The sequence below is a fragment of the Bufo gargarizans genome, chromosome 3 (genome assembly GCF_014858855.1).
Source record: "Bufo gargarizans isolate SCDJY-AF-19 chromosome 3, ASM1485885v1, whole genome shotgun sequence".
Lineage (NCBI taxonomy): Eukaryota > Metazoa > Chordata > Amphibia > Anura > Bufonidae > Bufo > Bufo gargarizans.
Window position 1 is genome coordinate 106,282,467 of NC_058082.1, and position 19,531 is coordinate 106,301,997.

Below are 19,531 nucleotides of genomic sequence, written 5' to 3' on the forward strand. Positions count from 1 at the left end.
AATGATAGAGCAGGATGAGCTGAGAAGATCTCCTCTAACATGCTGCGTACAGAATGGACTACATTTTCACCATGATGGGTTCCCTTTAATCTGGAAAGGTCCCTTAAAAAAAAAAAAAAAAAAAATTTATAAACGGGTCCCTACTTTTGCTCTAAAAATGTCTGTTCTTTGATACTGATGGAACTGTAGGAAACCTATTTAGCTAATGTTGTCTTTGTGCTGCTAGTATATGTGAAAATGTTTTTATTTATTTTTTTTCCTTTACTAAAATGAGCACTAGGGGGGAAGTTACGATTACTTGTTAAAGACCTGCATCTGTAAATTATTTTTAGGGGAAAAATGCCTAAGAAGTCGTCTACAGTTTCGACTGCTCAAAAGAGCCAAAGGTACTCCCTCAGGGTGTCGCTGAAGAAAACGGGATATCTAACTGAAACCAGTGAGTCTGAAGAGTATGAAAGCAGTTCCTCTTCAGACTCTGAAGTGGAGAAACCACCTGTGGTGGCACCAAGTGATTCTGAGGACGAGTCGCCAAATGAATTCTTACAAAGGAGAGCCAAGAACATCAAGGATAACAAGGCCATGGTTGGTCCTGCATGTTGTATTGTCTCTAAAATGTTAATTTCAACTTGTTTCTCAGAATGTAAGTTCATTGACTTCAAAGGTGGGTGGGGGGGGGGAGGGATTTGGCAAAGGTGCTACGCTAGATTTCTGTAGTGAAACGTATTAATTTTTTTTACAAACATGTTGTGCAATACTTGCCATCTTCTTGCACTTTTATGCCATGCTTGTCACTTCTGGTGTTGGTGGGGCTTGGCATGAGGCTCCATGGCCTCCTGTAGACTATCAAATGTATTCCAGACCTGCACCAGATTTATCATGGGCTCAGGCTGGATGATAAATCTGGTGCAGGGACAGGCCCTATTCTTACTGCCAACTATCGGTTGGCTTACTGTGAGTCAAAACTCTGCCACAATTGTGCCACTTTGGCATACAATGTTGCATCTGGGGCTATGCCCCCCACAAAGCCACACCACCTTTCCATTATGTTACACACACACACACACACACACACACACACACACACACACACACACACACACACACACACACACACACACACACACACACACACACACACACACACGGAGCAGAATTTTTCTTCAAACCTAGATGTGTTTACGCCAAAAATCTAGATGCATCTGCATAGTAAATGTAGGCTACTGCTTTTTTTTTTTTTTTCCCTCAACAAAAAACTGCTTGTCAGATACTTCAACTAGAGTTTTTTTTTTTTTTTTTTTTTCTTCAAAATGTGGCATGCACTTCTATACGGGCATGTAAATGTGTTTGACTTTTGCTCACACCAAAGATCTTTTAATCCTAATACTTTTGTCTAAAATGCTACTCTAGATTTATTACAAATCCCCCACCCCTCCAAAATGCATTTGACACTTTATTTTTATATATATTTTTTCCCTTCACATGGCTAACCGTGCCTACGTTCCCACACACTCTTCTGGAGTGAATAGTGTAAAAAATGCAGTTATACATTTTTGTACAAATGAGCCCAAAAATCACAGCCATTTTTATGTAAATTCCTTAAGCTAGAATTGAGTGCAAGGTATGGTAATTCGAATGACACTCCTACATTACTAAATATGTACATGAAATATCTATGTATACCAAGGTGTTTGCAACACTCTGTATAGAATGTGGAATTATTTTCTGTAGTCTTTCAGGTCTGACTTGCTTTCTAGATGTAACAGCTTATTTCCTTTCCATTCTGCAGCTTGCCAAACTTATGGCAGAACTGGAGAAGCTCCCAGGAAATCTGCAGCCAGAATCTACTGAGCAGAATGGCAACACCCCGGTAAGACTGCTTACAACTGAGCTATAAAATCTGGTAGAGGCTGCTAGGCATTGAAGAGGACCAGTCACCTCTCCTGCCATGTCTGTTTTAGTAACGATTGCATTCCCCATGTAATTCTGCAGCATCTAGTCTTATGACTGTTGTGCCATTCCTCTTGTGTTGAGAAGATTATGAATGAATTCATAAGTCTACAATAAAGGCCCATCTGGGTGTTAGTCTGTGCAGGGACACCTCCAACTGGTAACACTCAGATGGACCTTTATTGTTGACTGGTGGCATTTCAGTCATATTGGGAATGACCCAACATATTCATAAACTGGGCCAATTTATTTTAATTTTTGCCTTGGGCAGCAGAAACTAGGTGTTGCATCCTGTGAGACCTAATGCAGGAGGTTGCAGTGATGTGATCAGTATCCTGTGCCAGTCTACTACCTCATGGGCTTTTGGCCTAGTGGTCTGAGGCCTATAAAGCTAAACAAGGGTTTCTACCCACTCTGAGGCAGGTTTCATCTTGCCTCATGGCAGAAGCCAGCATGGTCATAAGAATAGATGCTCCAGAATTGTTATGACTTGGGAAGGCAAGCAGTTACTAAAACAAACCTCGGGGGAGGCTACAAGTCCTCCAGGCATAACATCTCCTGCCGCCTACACTAGGTATTGCCATGTATATAACAGGCATTGAGAACTCCTACATTGAATCCTTACTTTACACTAGTTTTGCCTGGATGATTCCTTAGAGCATGTATTTTTAAGACTTGAAATGCCATGACTAAGGAAAAATGTCTGATGGCATGAGCTGCCATGTTCCCACAGGCACAGCACAGATCCATATTACTGTTGTATGCGTGAGGCTTTAAAGTGTAACTGTTTCGGTTGATTTTTAATATTGTGAAGGGACAGGGATGTTGAACATTTTTTGTAATGTACTTTATTAGTGAGTTTCTTTTTACTAGAAAACTGGGTGTAGAGTCTTGGCAAAGCTCTAAAAGCATTGTTGAGAAGAATCTGTTTTCAGTCTTAGTAGAAGCCTATGACTTGCCGAGGCTCCCGGACTATGGACATATGGCCTAACACTACCCAGCTCCCTGCCTCAGACTTGTTACACACACAGGCATCTTCAGCGCTCATTAAAAGACTGAAGACAGACTCATTAATGATCAGTTACAGCTTTGATGGACTATTTAAACTGAAATGACATAACTCTAAGCCTCAGGTTTTTATCATGCAGCATACTAGATTCCAAGCCTCTAGTGTCAATACAACAGCTTCTTATGAAGGACTTGGAGAAGAGTAATCTCAGTGTGTTGACAGATTGTTGGGCTATGATGGTGGACATTGCTGACTGAGGTGCACTTCTAACTTTCTATGGTTGGTGCTCCACCAGTTATTTCTTGCTGAGAATGTTTGCCCTATACTCCAGACTAGGCAATTCTGCAAAACCGCCCATTGAACTCTTGCATAAGTGGAGATGCCTTCTGTTTCCCCAGTCTCCATGACAGCACAAACTGAGATTGCCTTCCTCTGATAGGACAGGAAAAAGCAGAGGTTAAAAACCCCACCCCTCATCGCCAGTGTGTGTTTTTTTATTTTTATTTTTTTGTTTTTTTTTGTCAGATGTGGGGACTTCTGCTAGATCTCAGGAATTGGAGGAAAGTAGTGAGTACAGGAGATTCCTCTTTAACCCAGAGGATATAGAAGAATTGATCCGAACCAGCAGGGCCACTATTAAGATGGAGGTCCAAGTCAGTCCAGGAGGAGATTTTGGGGGGGGTTTAGGGGAGAGGCACAAATCGGTGGTCCCGGACTACGGGCAGAAGCCAGAGAAGGGTTCCTTTATCCCACGGGGCCTCAAAAGGCAATACCCCTTCGACGAAGCGGACTGTGCCGACTGGGAGGCCATTCCCAGGGTGGACGCTCCCATTGCTAAGGTAGCGAAACTAACGGTCCTTCCGTTTGAGGATGCAGCGCAGCTCAAGGACCCTCTAGATAGGAAAGCCGAGAGTCTGCTCAAGAGAACCTGGGAAGCTACAGCAGCTCTCCTAAAACCGGGGGTAGCAGCGACATGTGTGGCTTAAACAACTAGAGCACCATATAGCAAATAAGGCCCCTCGGTAGAAGATCCTGGACAGTATTCCTCTTCTGAAGGACGCTTTCTTCCTTGCTGATGCCGCTGCAGAATCGGTTAGGCTATCTGCTCGCACGGCGGTCCTGTCCAATACCACCAGACGGGTACTGTGGCTTAAGGCCTGGTCGGGCGACACGTATCAAAAAAACAGGCTGATCTCTACCCTTTCATGGTCAATATGTGTTCGGGTCCACCTGGACAAGATCCTTGAACGCCACGGACCATAAGAAGGGCTTTCCAGAGGACAGATCCAAGTCCAGGAGACAGTTTTTTTTTTTCGGAGGCCCCAGCAGGATCCCAGGGCTGATGGGAGGAGCTGCAAGGGTCGCGGATTTACAAGAGGCGGGAGAGGAGTTTTTCCATTTCGTCCACCATGACGGCTCTACTATGAGATTGACCCTTGACCTCTGTAGGGGCAGGAACACAGAGTTTAAAAGGCCACCACCCACACTCACCCTCAGTGTTTCCTGTCCCTACGGGGTCAACCACACAGAGCCCTCCTGGTGGAGGTGAAGAAAAGTTTATTATTTTATAAGATACCTGAGGATTCCGTCCTCGTCCCCTGCCCTCCTGCGGTCCGGTTCAAAGCTGGGCAGGGGATTCGTATGGAGCGATCTTGCTTCTGTATCAGGAGCCTGTATCCCTTCCCACAGTGCGGTCCCCCTTCCCTATGTGAGGAAGCTGACCGCAGGGAAGCAGCATGCTGAACGCCGACTCCGGGAAGCCTCAGCATTACTCTGCTTCCGGCGGCTGGAGGAGGAAGGGGCAGAGCTTGGATCGGGCGCTCGACGGTGACGTCAGACGCCGGACAAACTACTTGTGGCGGCAGATTCAAATAAGGCAGTGGCACCGATCTTCCTCCTGGCGCATACAGCACTGATGTCTGCTTCTGAAGCCCCGGACGCCTCTACAGCCCAGATGGACCCCGAAGCTCCCTCGGCTACTCCAACAGTGAGTTCCCCTGTGGGGAAAGACAAAATTATGTATCTTTTTTGACTTACTTGCTGTTTTGTCTATTGATACCTGGCTGCTCCTCTTATAGGGAGTTAAAGAGCCCAGATCAAGGCCTAAAGTTCAAAGATGTGCAACTTGTAATAAAAAGCTTCCTGAGAATTATAAAAAGCTCTGCCAGAGTTGCATAAAAGATCTTATAAAAGAGGAGCAACCGTCAATTTTGTCCGAGGTCAAAACGCTTATTCAGAACGAAATTAAGTCCTCTTTGGCCTCCCTCAGATCAGCACCGTCTACACCTCCTGCTGCAAAAAAACCTAGATTATCCGCCCCATCCTCATCTGTTTCGGAGATTATGGACGAGGGGGCCTCCACCTCTGGACAGAATGTGGACTTTGACGTTCTATCAGAGGGGGAGATAATGGAAGATAGTAAAAAATATTTATTTTCTTCCGAGGATATGGAGGAGCTATTGGGAGCTTTTAGAGCAACCATGGGGATTGAGGAGGTGAAAAAAACCAAAGTCCGTCTTGGACGAGATGTTCGGGGTACTCAGAACAAAAAAAGTTAAGTTTTCCCAATGAATGACAATTTAAAGGACATGATCTTAGACGAGTGGACTGACCCCGAGAGGAGACTAGGGGTATCTTGTGAATTCAGAAACCGGTTGTTGTTTGATCCAGCGGACGTCAAATTATTTAACGAGACCCCCAAAATTGACATCCAAGTGGCAAAAGTAGTTAAGAAGACTTCCCTCCCATTTGAGGACTCTTCACAACTACAGGACCCAATGGAAAGGAAAGCCGCCTCTCCTAAAAAAAATCCTGGGAGGCAGCTATGTTTGGGGTCAAAACCAATATAGCCGCAACATCGGTCACAAGATCTATGTGTTTCTGGCTTAACGAACTAGAAGAACACATTAAAAACAAGACTCCTAGGGAGGAAATATTGAGCTCTATCCCACTCCTCAGATCTGCCACGGCCTTCCTGGCGGACGCCTCGGCAGAATCGGTGAGGTTCGCCGCTAAGGATGCGGCCCTCACCAATTCCGCAAGGAGAGCTTTGTGGATGAAAAGCCTGGGGAGGGGATAGAGCATCAAAAGCAAAACTATGCTCCATAGTGTTTTCTGGGGAATACGTTTTTGGACCCATATTAGACTCTATCTTGGAAAAGGCTGCAGATAAAAAAAAAAAAGAAACCAAAAAGAAGCCCTTTCGTTCTTCCAACCCCCAAACTAGACCCTATAGGGGCAAGGGAAAAGGGGGGTAGGTGGAGTTACCAGAAGGGGGGGGGGGAGGCAGAGGTTTCCTTCTTAACCCCCAAAATAAAGATAAACAATGACGCCAGAGTAGGGGGAAGACTGCGGAATTTTCTGTCCCAGTGGGAGTCCATTACAAAAAATCCATGGGCCCTAAATATCATTCGGAATGGCTACCGGATAGAATTTTTCTCATTTTCCCCCAAAGAGGTTCAAAATAACCTCACAGCCCAAAAATAATAGAAAAAATCTGGCAGGGTATTTATTTGTCTACGCGTTTCGAGGGAATTGGACCCTCTTCCTCAGGACAATCAATGATACAATAAAAGACAGTATGCATTTATTTATACACTTGTTTTTGGCGCCTAACCTCGCTTTAGGGGGCGGGGCTATGGGCAGAGTTAATATACATATAAACAAACATGAGTTAAAATGATCGGTACTATATAGATAAAAGCAAACTTAGACACTTCACATGGGCATCCGGTAGTCACTGGAGTGAAAAATATGCACCAGTGATGGATATAAACAAAGAGCGGCAGGGGAAGGTGATGCTTCAGGACGGGTCGCTATGCCACGCCCACATTTGTGACGTAACACTAAAGGGGAGGTTGGGTTTTGCTCAGTAATAGAAGCGCTGGGAAGCGCTATACTATACTATACGAAGTGGTGGGACGTGCCCCCACTGCCTTGGCACGTGGGCTGATGGGGCGGGCCCTCGGAGATGCCGTTCGGTCTTGTATGACAGTGGATAGAGCGCTATACAAAACGTTATGGGGAAAGGATAATAAATGAATGGTAAGAAAATACAAAATGCACACAGTAAAAGGAAATTAGCATAGCAGGCAAATATAGATAAAAGTACTATCATAAAAAGAATATATAATGTATAAAATTATGAGACATGGGTAGTAGCATATGTTATTTGATTAGATTACTGTTTCACTCAGTTCATTAAGACCATGGGGTGTTAGCGTATCAAGTTGATATATCCAGAAGACTTCACGTTTTTGTAGGATATCAAACCGATTAAATGGGTTTTCAGGTATATATTCTATAGGAGTGATTTTTTAATTTTTTTTATTGGGTGTTTTTGTTTTTTCTGTGGTTGTCGCACAGTGTCTTGACAGACCGTGTTTCTGATAGAAGCGTTGTATATTGTATCTATGTTGATTAAGTCGACAGTGTAACTCCTGTGTCGTGCACCCCACATACTATTAGATATGACATAGGAAGACTGGCACGTCATGTATTGTTTTATGGGGAAGGATGTTTTATTACGGTTTGACATGAATGTGGTTTGATTGTGGGTAATTGTTTTACAGCATAGGCATCGCCTAGACCGGCATTTATAGCTGCCCACATTCTGTGCCGTAATTTTACTAGATTTGTTTTGTGGTTCATTGTGTTGTCTAGGTTTGCTGGGGGCCAAAATGCTTTTTATCGTAGGGGCTCGTCTATATGTAACGATTGGTTTATGCGCTAGGTGTTTTGAGAGGTATGGATCTTGGAGTAATATATGCCAGTGTTTGGCTAAAACAGTCTTAATATGCCCATTTGACGTGCTGTACTGGGTGATAAAATTAAGACTGTCTTGTTTTTCTTTTTTGGAGGTTTTCATAAGACATTCCTCCTGGGACACAATGGAACTTTTTTTCAAGGCGTTTTTATCAGTTTGGCTGGGTATTCTTTTGCCGAAAATCGTTTACGGATGGTGTCTGTTTGTTGTATGAAGTCTTCTTTGTATGTACAGTTGCATCTTATTCGTTTGAATTGGCTGTATGTTTTGTAGCCATTTTTTGTGGTGAAAACTGGAATAATGCTGTTATCTACCGGTTTGAAGTATGTTTTGGTGGATATGGTGCTATTGTGACTCTGGATGATAATATCTAAGAATTCGATTTCCGTTTTATTAAAGTTGAGAGTGAAAGTAATATCCCAATCTGTTTCGTTAAGGGATTGGCAGAAGGTTTTGGCAGTTTGTCCCCATCCCATATAACGAATATATCATCGATATACCTCCTGAAAAAAATGATTTTGTTTTTATAGGTTGAGTGCTTGGTTATGTGTAGTTCTTCGAACTCCCCCATAAATAAACTGGCGAAGGACGGCGCTACTTGTGTCCCCATAGCGGTCCCCTTACACTGGTGGTAGATGTTTCCATTATATATGAAATAGTTATTCTCTAAAATAAACTGTAAGCTTTGTAGTAAAAAAAACTTGGGATGATTTTAAGCTGATGTCCCTTTCAAGCACTGATTGGATGCACCGGAGGCCTAATTCGTGTTTAATGTTGGTATATAGTGATGTGACATCTAAAGTGAGAAAAGCATATGATTCCTCCCAGTTTATAATTTTTAATTCCCGGATGAGCTGACTGGAGTCATGTAGATACGTGGGCAGGTTTTTGACATATGGCTGTAAGTGAAGATTCATATATTGGGATAGATTGCTTGTCGCACATTTGGTATTGGAGACGATGGGCCTGCCTGGGGGGTTATCTTTATTCTTATGAATTTTTGGAAGGTGATAGAAATAGGGGTTGCACTGGATTTTTGGTAGAAGGAAATTTTTTTTCTTTTTTATTTATGTAACCCTTACTATGAGCCTCTTTCACTAGGTTGGTTAGACTGGTATTTACATTTGTGAAAGGGGTTATGGTATATTTTTGAATAATATTCGGTATCGCCTAGAATTCTCTGGTAAGCGCATTACTTTTTCATTACTGTAATCATTATATACTGTACTACACATTTGGCGCTGCCTCTTCTCTCCTCCCCTTTACATCGTAGAACATGGCTACACTATAGAACTGGATTCCCTTCCTCCGCAGAGGTTTGTCCTGACCAAGCTCACCAGGGGCCTCGAGTCTCCCTTATCCGAGGGTGTAAGAAACTTATTACGCCTAGGGGCAGTAGAAAGGGTCCCTGACGGAGAATTGGGGAGGGGTCACTATTCCCCCTTATTCCTGGTCCGGACATCGAATGGCAATTTCCGGACCATCATAAATTTCAAACCCCTGAACAAACACATCACTTACCACAAGGTCAGGATGGAGACCGTCAAGTCAGCGGTGAAGCTCATCAAAAGGGGGTCTAGGATGACTACAATAGACCTCTCCGACGCATACTTCCATATCCCAATACAGGTCCGTTCCAGAAGATATCTGAGGTTCGCAGTGGAGCAAGGCGGGACAGTCCGCCACTATCAGTTCAAGTGCCTCCCGTTCAGCATATCGGCACCCTGCATATTCACCAAGGTTATGGCGGAGGTCGTAGCCTACCTAAGCAAAGAGGAGATAATCGTCCGTTACCTAGACGACCTGCTAATAGTAGCGAAAACCTCAGATCTCCAGACACACCCAAGTGGTTCTTTTGCGATTCCAGAACCTGGGCTGGTTGGTCAACTGGGAGAAGTCTGACATGTTCCCAGACCATTGGAAGGTATTCCTGGGTATTCTCTTGGATTCAGCTCTTCAAAAATCCTTTCTCCCTCTGCTAAAGGTACAGAAGCTGAAGTCAAGGGTCCTCCACTTCACCAAGCAGTCCCGTTGCTCAATAAGGCAGGGCATGGAAATGCTGGGCCATCTCACCTCCTGCATCCCTGCGGTAGCCTGGGCCCAATTCCATATGAGACCCTTACAGAAGCTGGTTCTAAAACAATTGAACAGGTATCGATCATCCCTGGACCAAGGGTTGTCAGTGTCCCATGAGGTAAAGGCTTCACTGGGCTGGTGGCTCAAGACCAAGAAACTGGAAACGGGAGTTCCATGGAGGCAGGAAGGTGTGCTTTCCCTCACAACAGACGCCAGCTCTTGGGGCTGGGGGGCCCTCATGGCTTCAGAGACTTTTCAAGGAATTTGGTCCAAGGACCAGAGAAGGATGTCCTCTGGCTACAGAGAACTCTGTGCCGTTTAGGAAGGCCTCAGGTCCATCCAAATACAGGCCAAAAATGACACGTCCTGGTCCATTCAGACAATTCCACAGCAGTGGCATTTATCCAGCACCAGGGAGGAACAAGACACGGTCACCTCCAGAGGCTCTTCCTTTGGGCAGAAAAGAATCTACAATCTTTTGTAACAGTAATCCCTTGCAACAGTACATCTGAAGGGATTCCTGAATCTCCAGGCGGATTACCTCAGTCGGCAAAGTCTGGATCCAGGCGAATGGTCTTTGTCCCAGACTGCCTTCCAACAGATTCGGGATCGTTGAGGAATCCCATCCTAGACCTGTTCGCATCAGCAAAGAATCACAAGGTTCAGAATTTCTTCCTCAATCGAAGAGACTCATGTGTGGCAATAGACTTTTACCCAGAGCTGGACGACGGGCCTAGGCTACGCCTTTCCCCCGATACCCGTAATCCGAAGAGTGCTCCAAAAGTTTCAGTCCCAAAGGTGCAGACTGATTCTGGCCCAGGAGAAGCTGGTTCGGGCTCCTCTGGTCCCTCAGCCCAGAAGATCCCATAGGTTTCCTGCTGGAGGAGGGTCTTCTGACCCAGGGTCCCATACCGCACCCCAATACCAACCTCCTCAAGCTGTCCGCCTGGATTCTTAGCAATCCCTCTTGCTAGGGCTAGGGCTCTCTAAAAGAGTAGTTAAGACCCTCTTACTCAGTAGGAAGTCCAACACCTCCAAAGCGTACCTCAAGGTTTGGCGAAAGTTCGCCTCCTGGGGCAGAGTCAGGTTCAACCAGTCCACCCCTACCTCTTATCCTGGATTTCCTCCAGGATGGGCTGGATTTGGGTCTTGCTCCTAACACATTGCGAGTTCAGGTGTCAGCCTTGGGGGCTCTCTATAATACCAGCCTTTATGAGGTCCCCTGGGTAGCAAGATTCCTGAAAGCGGCAGATCGACTAAATCCCTGAGTCAGGAATATGGTCGTACCATGGAACCTCAACACCGTCATTTCAGGGTTGTCGGATGTTCCGTTTGAGCCTCTTCTCTCCATATCTTAAGTGGCTCACTCTGAAGACCATCTTCCTAGTGGCCATATCCTCTGCAAGGAGGGTTTGCAAGCTGCAGGCTCTGTTCATACAGGAACCCTTCCTCAAGGTGCTAGACGACAAGCTCGTTTTCAAATTAGACCCCTGTTTTCTCCCCAAAGTGGTCTCCTCCTTTCATAGGCCGCAAGACATTATCCCGTCTTTCTTTCCTAACCCTAAAGACGAGCAGGAATCTAGATTCCACAATTTAGGCGTTCAGTTCTTCATTATTTACACGCCACAGGAGTGGCGTATCGACAAATTTATTTATCCAGTTTGCAGGTCCAAATAGGGGTAAGAAGGCAGCTAAGAGCTCTATATGCCGCTGGATTAGATGCACCATCTTCGAGGCCTATAAAGCCTACGGTAAGGAGGCTCCTCCATCCCTTAGAGCCCACTCGGTTAGATCTGTCTCCACTTCTTGGGCTGAAAGAGCCTCTGCTTCGTTAGAACAGATCTGCAGGGCAGCTACCTGGAAGAGGGCCTTCACCAAGCATTATAAGGTGGATGTGTTTGCTGACGAGGACTTGACCTTTGAACGTAAAGTCCTAGGTGCTGTAGGCTCCCCCCCCCCCCCCCCAAGTTACTTTGTTAGTTCTCAGTTTGTGCTGTCATGGAGACTTCCAGGAAACCGGATTAGCGGTGAGTGTAATACTCATACAGTTCTCCAATGTGCAGTAATGTGTCATTTTTGTTTTTACTTAGAAGTACAAAAGGCGTCCTCGTGAATCTCTTGCTGGTGTTGAACCAAGAAGAAATCCAGAAAGAGCCAGTCGACGTTTGACACGCTCCATGGGAGGGGTGCTGCCTCCATCACCAGAAAAGCAGAACAAACTGCAGAGTCTTGAAGATCAATTGTTGGAGGAGGTAAGAACCTGACAGTGCTGACACATCCCTTCTAGTCATATATGGTATTGTTAATGGCCTGCATTGGTGAGCTTAAACTGCCATTGTGCCAATGTTGCAGGATATGTCTAACAAACTTGAATATCTTGTCTATTTTCTGCTGACCTTGTGTCTCCTTTTGCCATGGTCTTTCACAATGGTCAAATTTATTTTTATTTTTTTACCATATGCCTTGGCCATCTTTACTAATCCTTAGACAGCATAAACTTGGAGAAAAGCATCAATCCCTGCACCACATGTATGCCTATGATAAATATACTGCAAGTCTAGAAAACGTGTCTAACTATATACCAACCATTGGTGGTTCACTCTCTGTGCTGTCCACATCTGTTGCTCTGTTCCGTGGCCCGGCAAAAAAATATAACATGTCCGTTTTGCAGACAAGAATAGGTATTTCTACTATTGTCCGGTTTATGCGGACTGCAAAAAACAAAACTGTTGTGTGCATGAGACCTTAAACACATGGGGTTTTTTTTGTTTTTTTTGTGCAAACAATGCCACTGGGGGAAAAAAAACTGGCCCAGATTTACTAATCCTGTAGACTGTAAGCTTAGACAGACTGTCTAGACCTACACTAGACTTATCACAGGGGCTCAGACTGGCTGATAAATGTGGTGCAGGGATACTCTTCTGACTCCTGAATCTTGCGCTAGAACTATGGCGCAATTTTGGAGCGAAATAGTGGATCATAAGCTACACCTGCTTTCCCATGAAACCACACTCCTTTTCAGACTAGGTGCAGAAACTCTCCAAACCTAGATGCACTTTTTTTTTTTTTGGAGCAACCTGCACCAAAATTTAGGTGCATACACATTAGAAAGTGTGGGCCATTACCCTTCACATATATGCCAAACTAAATGGCATAAGGTGTAGTAACCTCCCTTTACTGGTGGATGCAGGCTTTTTGAATCTGTGCAGAGGATCTGGAACACTACTAGAAAAACAAAGATCCAAAAACTTTAACATATGATATGACTTTTATAGATTTCTTTCACCTGTGTGCTGTCCTGTTGTGAGATACAGCACTGGTCTCATAACCGCAGCACGACCTTTCAGTTTTGTCCACATTCATTGTCAATGGGGACAAAACTGAACAAACTGGTACGGAGGGCACCAGAATTCATGCCGTTCTGTTTAGTTGCATTCCCACGCTGGGCACAAGCGCTGCAAGCAGTGTTTTTGTTTGCGGCATGGGAAACTGAAGACACTGGATTTGGCACCATAAACACCGAAAAATAAATATCAAGCACACTGCATACAGATTTATATGAAAACAAATTCATATTTTATTAAATATAAGTTAAAATGTACAAACATAATAGGATATCGACAGATCAGCCACATGGGTCACAGACAGTAATGTAAGCATGTAACAGCAGTGAATATAAGTATAAACCAAAATATGGCACTGCAAATGCATAATGGTATACAGACCCAGAAGTGTGCTCCTCCAAAAACGACCCAACAAGTGTTTTGCATCAGCTTCCTCAGGGGACATTTCCCCTGAGGAAGCTGATGCAAAAAACATGTTGGGTGCTTTTGGAGAAGCACATTTCTGGGTCTGTATATATGTTGTATTATAACAGAAGCTTTTGCTATGGCTTTGAGATCCCATGCTGGATCTCTAAATGAAGGCAGAAAAAACAGACTGCATTTGCTATAGAAAGGCTACTTTCACAAGTCTAGCTTGGGGCCCACAACACTGGTTTTGGTCTGCATCCAATCCACTTTTTTTTTTTTTTTTTTCTGTGGCTCTGATGCAGTGCTATTCACTTCAGTGGGGCTGCAAAAGATGTGCAGATAGCAAAGTGTGCTATCCACATCATCCCATAGCCCCACAAAAAAAGGAACATGTGCATTTTGCGTATAAGAATAGGCAGTTCCAACAGATGGAAGGACATGCTCATCTGCAAAATGTGGAATGCACATGGCCGGTATCCATGTTTTGCAAGTCTGAAATCTGCAGACCACAAACTGCTACGGCCAGGTACAGGAGGCCTTAGACTGTACTCAGTCAGAAAGCTGGTGTGACTTAACTGCTTTTGAGGTGCTGAAATTCTGGCCAAAGTGAACCACCTATTAGGAGGTAGAAAGTTGGCCTAGTCAGGCTAAAGGTTTTCCAGATCTACCATCAGTCACTGATAAATTTATAGACGGTCTAAAAGGCACTAGTCTGTTTGATTATTGTAGTCACTAAAAGGTCAAACTGAACAAAATTTTTTTCCCTCTTTTTATGATTAAACCAGGGAGAGCCGATAAGAAGGCGGCGATCTACTCGGTCCAGCATTCATACCATTCCCCATGTTGTACGACCAGTGGAGGAGATCACAGAAGATGAATTGACTAATGTGGCTGATAATGTGAAGGAGAAGGTGTACAACACTGTGCATGTGAGAACCACTTATCAGCTGCTGGGGATTTATAACTTCACTTTCCCACTAGACTTCTATGACCATTCAAGTCAATGGGGGCTGAACTGCTGTACCCCTGCACAACTACATTTTGAATGGAGCTGTGCTTAAGCCTCCATTTAAAAGTGCTAGTCTGGTCAGCAGGGGTGTTGGACCCCCACCAAACTGGATAATATCCTTTTCCTTAAGGACAAGTCCTCAATATCTGGAACCTAGAAAACCCTTAATATATACAATATATTTAAACCGTTCATATTTTGTAGTCACTGTACATGGCTTTTTTTATCTCCTATAGGGTTCCACATGTCATCAGTGCCGACAGAAAACTATAGACACAAAAACAAACTGCCGCAACAAAGAGTGTCGTGGAATCCAAGGACAGTTCTGTGGACCTTGCCTTAGGAACAGATATGGAGAAGATGTGCGCAAGGCTCTTCTAGATCCTGTTAGTAGCAAAACATACTGTTAATTCTTTATACTCCTCATGACTGTTATTTTTAGCTTGACTGCAAGTCATGGCATATGCAATATTTATTAAAAAAAAGTTGTAGGTGCTTCACACCGCTAGTCTAATCCTGGAGTCGGTGTGGTCTCTGCCTCCTTGCAAACCTACATCTGATCATAGCCAGCATACGTTTGTTTGGCTCTTTAGGACAGTCAAAGATGTGGCAAAATTCCAGTCTTAAAAGAATTAAAAAAAACCCAAGTGGGTTTTAATAGTCCACCCTGTAGTGTATATCAAGGGAAACCTACTTTTCTCACCTCTGGTTCCAGCTTTGTGGGTCCATCACTGGATTTACTGCTTGGGTCCCTGCATGTTAATGTCTGGCATGGATGAGGGTCATGTACACAGCAGCGTATGACCAGTGATGTGCTACTTGGGGTACAAAAAAGCAGGACCACCCCACCACCTTCATCTGTGCAGAAAACAAGGGGAATGCAGCACACTGGGAGTTGTAGTTAACCAGCTGGAGTGCCAGAGGCGGCTGACCCCTGACTTATAGTACAGACAAAAGGGGCTAAGTCAACATAGAAGTGTTACACCTTTAGTCAATGAGTCAATTTTCTTCTAGAATACCAGCTGTTACACCAAAGCTATAGGTTGGGTTCAAGGTGCCCAGTTTTGTATATGAATGTTTTAGGTCATAAGTGTTAAGGGTCTATTCATACATCCGTTGTTTCTTTCCTGATCTGTTCCTTTTTTTTTCCTGATCTGTTCCGTTTTTTGTGGAACAGATCTGGACCAGTTCTGTACCCATTTATTTTCAATGGGTCCTGAAAAAAAATCAGACTGCACAATATTTTTAATTTTTTTTTTAAGGACCCATTGAAAATGAATGGGTACAGAACTGGTCCAGATCTCTTCCGCAAAAAACGGAACAGATCAGGAAAAACTGACATGTGAATGGACCCTAAAACGGTGCTATTAATAACTAACAATCCTCTTTAAAAACAAGATCCTGTTGTCTTTAACCTCCTCAGGACCGCCGTACGCAGGATTGCGTCCTGCCGGCGGTCCTGCTCTTCTGGGTGGACGCATATACGCATCCTCCCGCGAGAGCCGAGATTTCCTGTGAACGCGCGCACACAGGCGCGCTCACAGGAACGGAAGGTAAGCGAGTGGATCTCCAGCCTGCCAGCGGCGCTCGCTGGCAGGCTGGAGATCCGAATTTTTTAACCCCTAACAGGTATATTAGACGCTGTTTTCATAACAGCGTCTAATATACCTCCTACCTGGTCCTCTGGTGGTCCCTTTTGTTAGGATCGACCACCAGAGGACACAGGTAGCTCAGTACAGTCGCACCAAACACCACACTACACCCCCCCCCCCCCGTCACTTATTAACCCCTTATAAACCCATGATCACCCCATATAAACTCCCTGATCACCGCCCTGTCATTGATCACCCCCCTGTCAGGCTCCGTTCAGACGTCCGTATGATTTTTACGGATACATGGATCGGATCCACAAAAAGCATACGGACGTCTGAATGGAGCCTTACAGGGGGGTGATCAATGACAGGCGGGTGATCACCCATATACACTCCCTGATCACCCCCTGTCATTGATAACCCCCCTGTAAGGCTCCATTCAGACGTCCGCATGTGTTTTGTGGATCCGATCCATGGATCCGTAAAAATCATGCGGATGTCTGAATGGAGCCTTACAGGGGGGTGATCAATGACAGGGGGGTGATCAGGGAGTCTATATGGGTGATCACCCCCCCCTGTCATTGATCCCCCCCCCCCCCCCCCCGGTAAGGCTCCATTCAGACATTTTTTTGGGCACAAGTTAGCGGAAATTTTTTGTTTTTTGTTTTTTCTTACAAAGTCTCATATTCTACTAACTTGTGTCAAAAAATAAAATCTTACATGAACTCGCCATACCCCTCACGGAATCCAAATGCGTAAACATTTTTAGACATTTATATTCCAGACTTCTTCTCACGCTTTAGGGCCCCTAAAAAGCCAGGGCAGTATAAATACCCCACATGTGACCCCATTTCGGAAAGAAGACACCCCAAGGTATTCCGTGAGGGGCATATTGAGTCCATGAAAGATTGAAATTTTTGTCCTAAGTTAGCGGAAAGTGAGACTTTGAGAAAAAAACAAAAAAAAAATCAATATCTGCTAACTTGTGCAAAAAAAAATAAAAAATTCTAGGAACTCGCCATGCCCCTCATTAAATACCTTGGGGTGTCTTCTTTCCAAAGTGGGGTCACATGTGGGGTATTTATACTGCCCTGGCTTTTTAGGGGCCTGAAAGTGTGAAGTCTGGGATCCAAATGTCTAAAAATGCCCTCCTAAAAGGAATTTGGGCCCCTTTGCGCATCTAGGCTGCAAAAAAGTGTGACACATCTGGTATCGCCGTACTCAGGAGAAGTTGGGCAATGTGTTTTGGGGTGTCATTTTACATATACCCATGCTGGGTGAGAAAAATATCTTGGTCAAATGCCAACTTTGTATAAAAAAATGGGAAAAGTTGTCTTTTGCCAAGATATTTCTCTCACCCAGCATGGGTATATGTAAAATGACACCCCAAAACACATTCCCCAACTTCTCCTGAGTACGGCGATACCAGATGTGTCACACTTCTTTGCTGCCAAGGTGGGCAAAGGGGCACATATTCCAAAGTGCACCTTTTGGATGTCACCGGTCATTTTTTACACATTTTGATTGCAAAGTTCTTCTCACACATTTGGGCCCCTAAATTGCCAGGGCAGTATAACTACGCCACAAGTGACCCCATTTTGGAAAGAAGACACCCCAAGGTATTCTGTGAGGGGCATGGTGAGTTCCTAGAATTTTTTATTTTTTGTCGCAAGTTAGTGGAATATGAGACTTTGTAAGAAAAAATAAAAAAAATAAAATCATTTCCGCTAACTTGTGACAAAAAATAAAAAGTTCTATGAACTCACTATGCCCATCAGCGAATACCTTAGGGTGTCTACTTTCCAAAATGGGGTCATTTGTGGGGGTTTTCTACTGTTTGGGCATTGTAGAACCTCAGGAATCATGACCGGTGCTCAGAAAGTCAGAGCTGTTTCAAAAAGCGGAAATTCACATTTTTGTACCATAGTTTGTAAATGCTATAACTTTTACCCAAACCACTTTTTTTTTGCCCAAACATTTTTTTTTTATCAGACATGTAGAACAATAAATTTGGCGAAAAATTTATATATGGATGTCGTTTTTTTTGCAAAATTTTACAGCTGAAAGTGAAAAATGTCATTTTTTTGCAAAAAAATCGTTACATTTTGATTAATAACAAAAAAAGTAAAAATGTCAGCAGCAATAAAATACCACCAAATGAAAGCTCCATTAGTGAGAAGAAAAGGAGGTAAAATTCATTTGGGTGGTAAGTTGCATGACAGAGCGATAAACGGTGAAAGGAGTGTAGTGCCGAAGTGTAAAAAGTGCTCTGGTCATGAAGGGGGTTTCACCTAGCGGGGCTGAAGTGGTTAATGCAACAAAACATCAAGTCTCAGCTGTTTGAGAATTGATGTATGGTACTTGTGCCAATTTCCAGCACCGACTAAATCCATGCTGTGCCACAATGAAAAACTAAATGTAGTTAACCTAAATTTTGTTTTTCTTCTCTAGAATTGGATCTGCCCAACATGCAGAGGGATCTGTAACTGTAGTTTTTGCCGCCAACGAGATGGACGCTGTGCCACTGGCATCCTCTTTCCTCTGGCTCGTTACCGTGGCTACAATGACGTTCACTCATATCTTAGCGGGTAACCTTTTGTGCTATACCCCTAACCTTTTTTGTTTAACCTGATGGTGGACCTGGAAGGAGTATTTCAGGATTTTAATATTGCTTTCTGCGGGATAGGCAATCAATATCTGGTGGGAGCTGTGCTGCAGTAACTAGCTCCATTCCCTACAGAAGGGAGCTATGTAATTCTGGTGCTACTGCAGAACAGGTGTCGGGGAGGGATGCAGGGTGTTTGATCCCTGCCAATAAGATAATGATATGCAGGACTCCTGCGTAACAAACCAGGCGGATCTGTTATGAGGCCCATGAACTTCTATTATGACTAGAGAATTTTATATTTTTATTTTTTTATTACTGGTAAAAGGTGAATTGCATTATGGATTCCATTACCATGGACTGTAACACAAGTCTATGACGGAATGCCTTTAGAGGCATTCCGTCATAATAGAAGTCTATGGGCTGCAAACCAGATCCGTCCCGCTGTATGCAGAGTCCTCTAAATGCATTCCGTCATAGAATTGCTGCATTATCTTGTGGCTTTTCCAGATGGAAAATAGCCTGTAACTTTGCAATCCCTTTTTGGCCACATGTACACATTGCAGTTGTATGACTAGGCTGTGTTTTGTTTTTTCCAGCTTGCACAAAAAAAATGGTGAGGAAAGTGAAGATGAACAGTAGCAGTGGCCAGGAGGAAGACTTGCACTTGACTTGCACTTTGTTTTTATGTCCTATTTTAAAAATTAATAAAGTTTTAATTTATATTCTGTGTCCACAATAAAAGTGCTTCAGTTTGTGGGTTATAAAGTTGACCT

General features: G+C 44.0%; 1 protein-coding gene across 1 annotated transcript; it reads left to right on the plus strand.

Annotated features, from left to right (window-relative positions):
- Positions 1-339: 339 nt before the first annotated feature.
- Positions 340-18,742, plus strand: LOC122931417 (cell division cycle-associated protein 7-like). Its single transcript, XM_044285490.1, has 6 exons — positions 340-582; positions 1,787-1,867; positions 11,888-12,049; positions 14,335-14,478; positions 14,795-14,944; positions 18,602-18,742. Exons 1-6 carry the CDS (start codon positions 340-342, stop codon positions 18,740-18,742), a joined length of 921 nt encoding a protein of 306 aa, XP_044141425.1.
- The last annotated feature ends 789 nt before the right edge of the window (positions 18,743-19,531 follow it).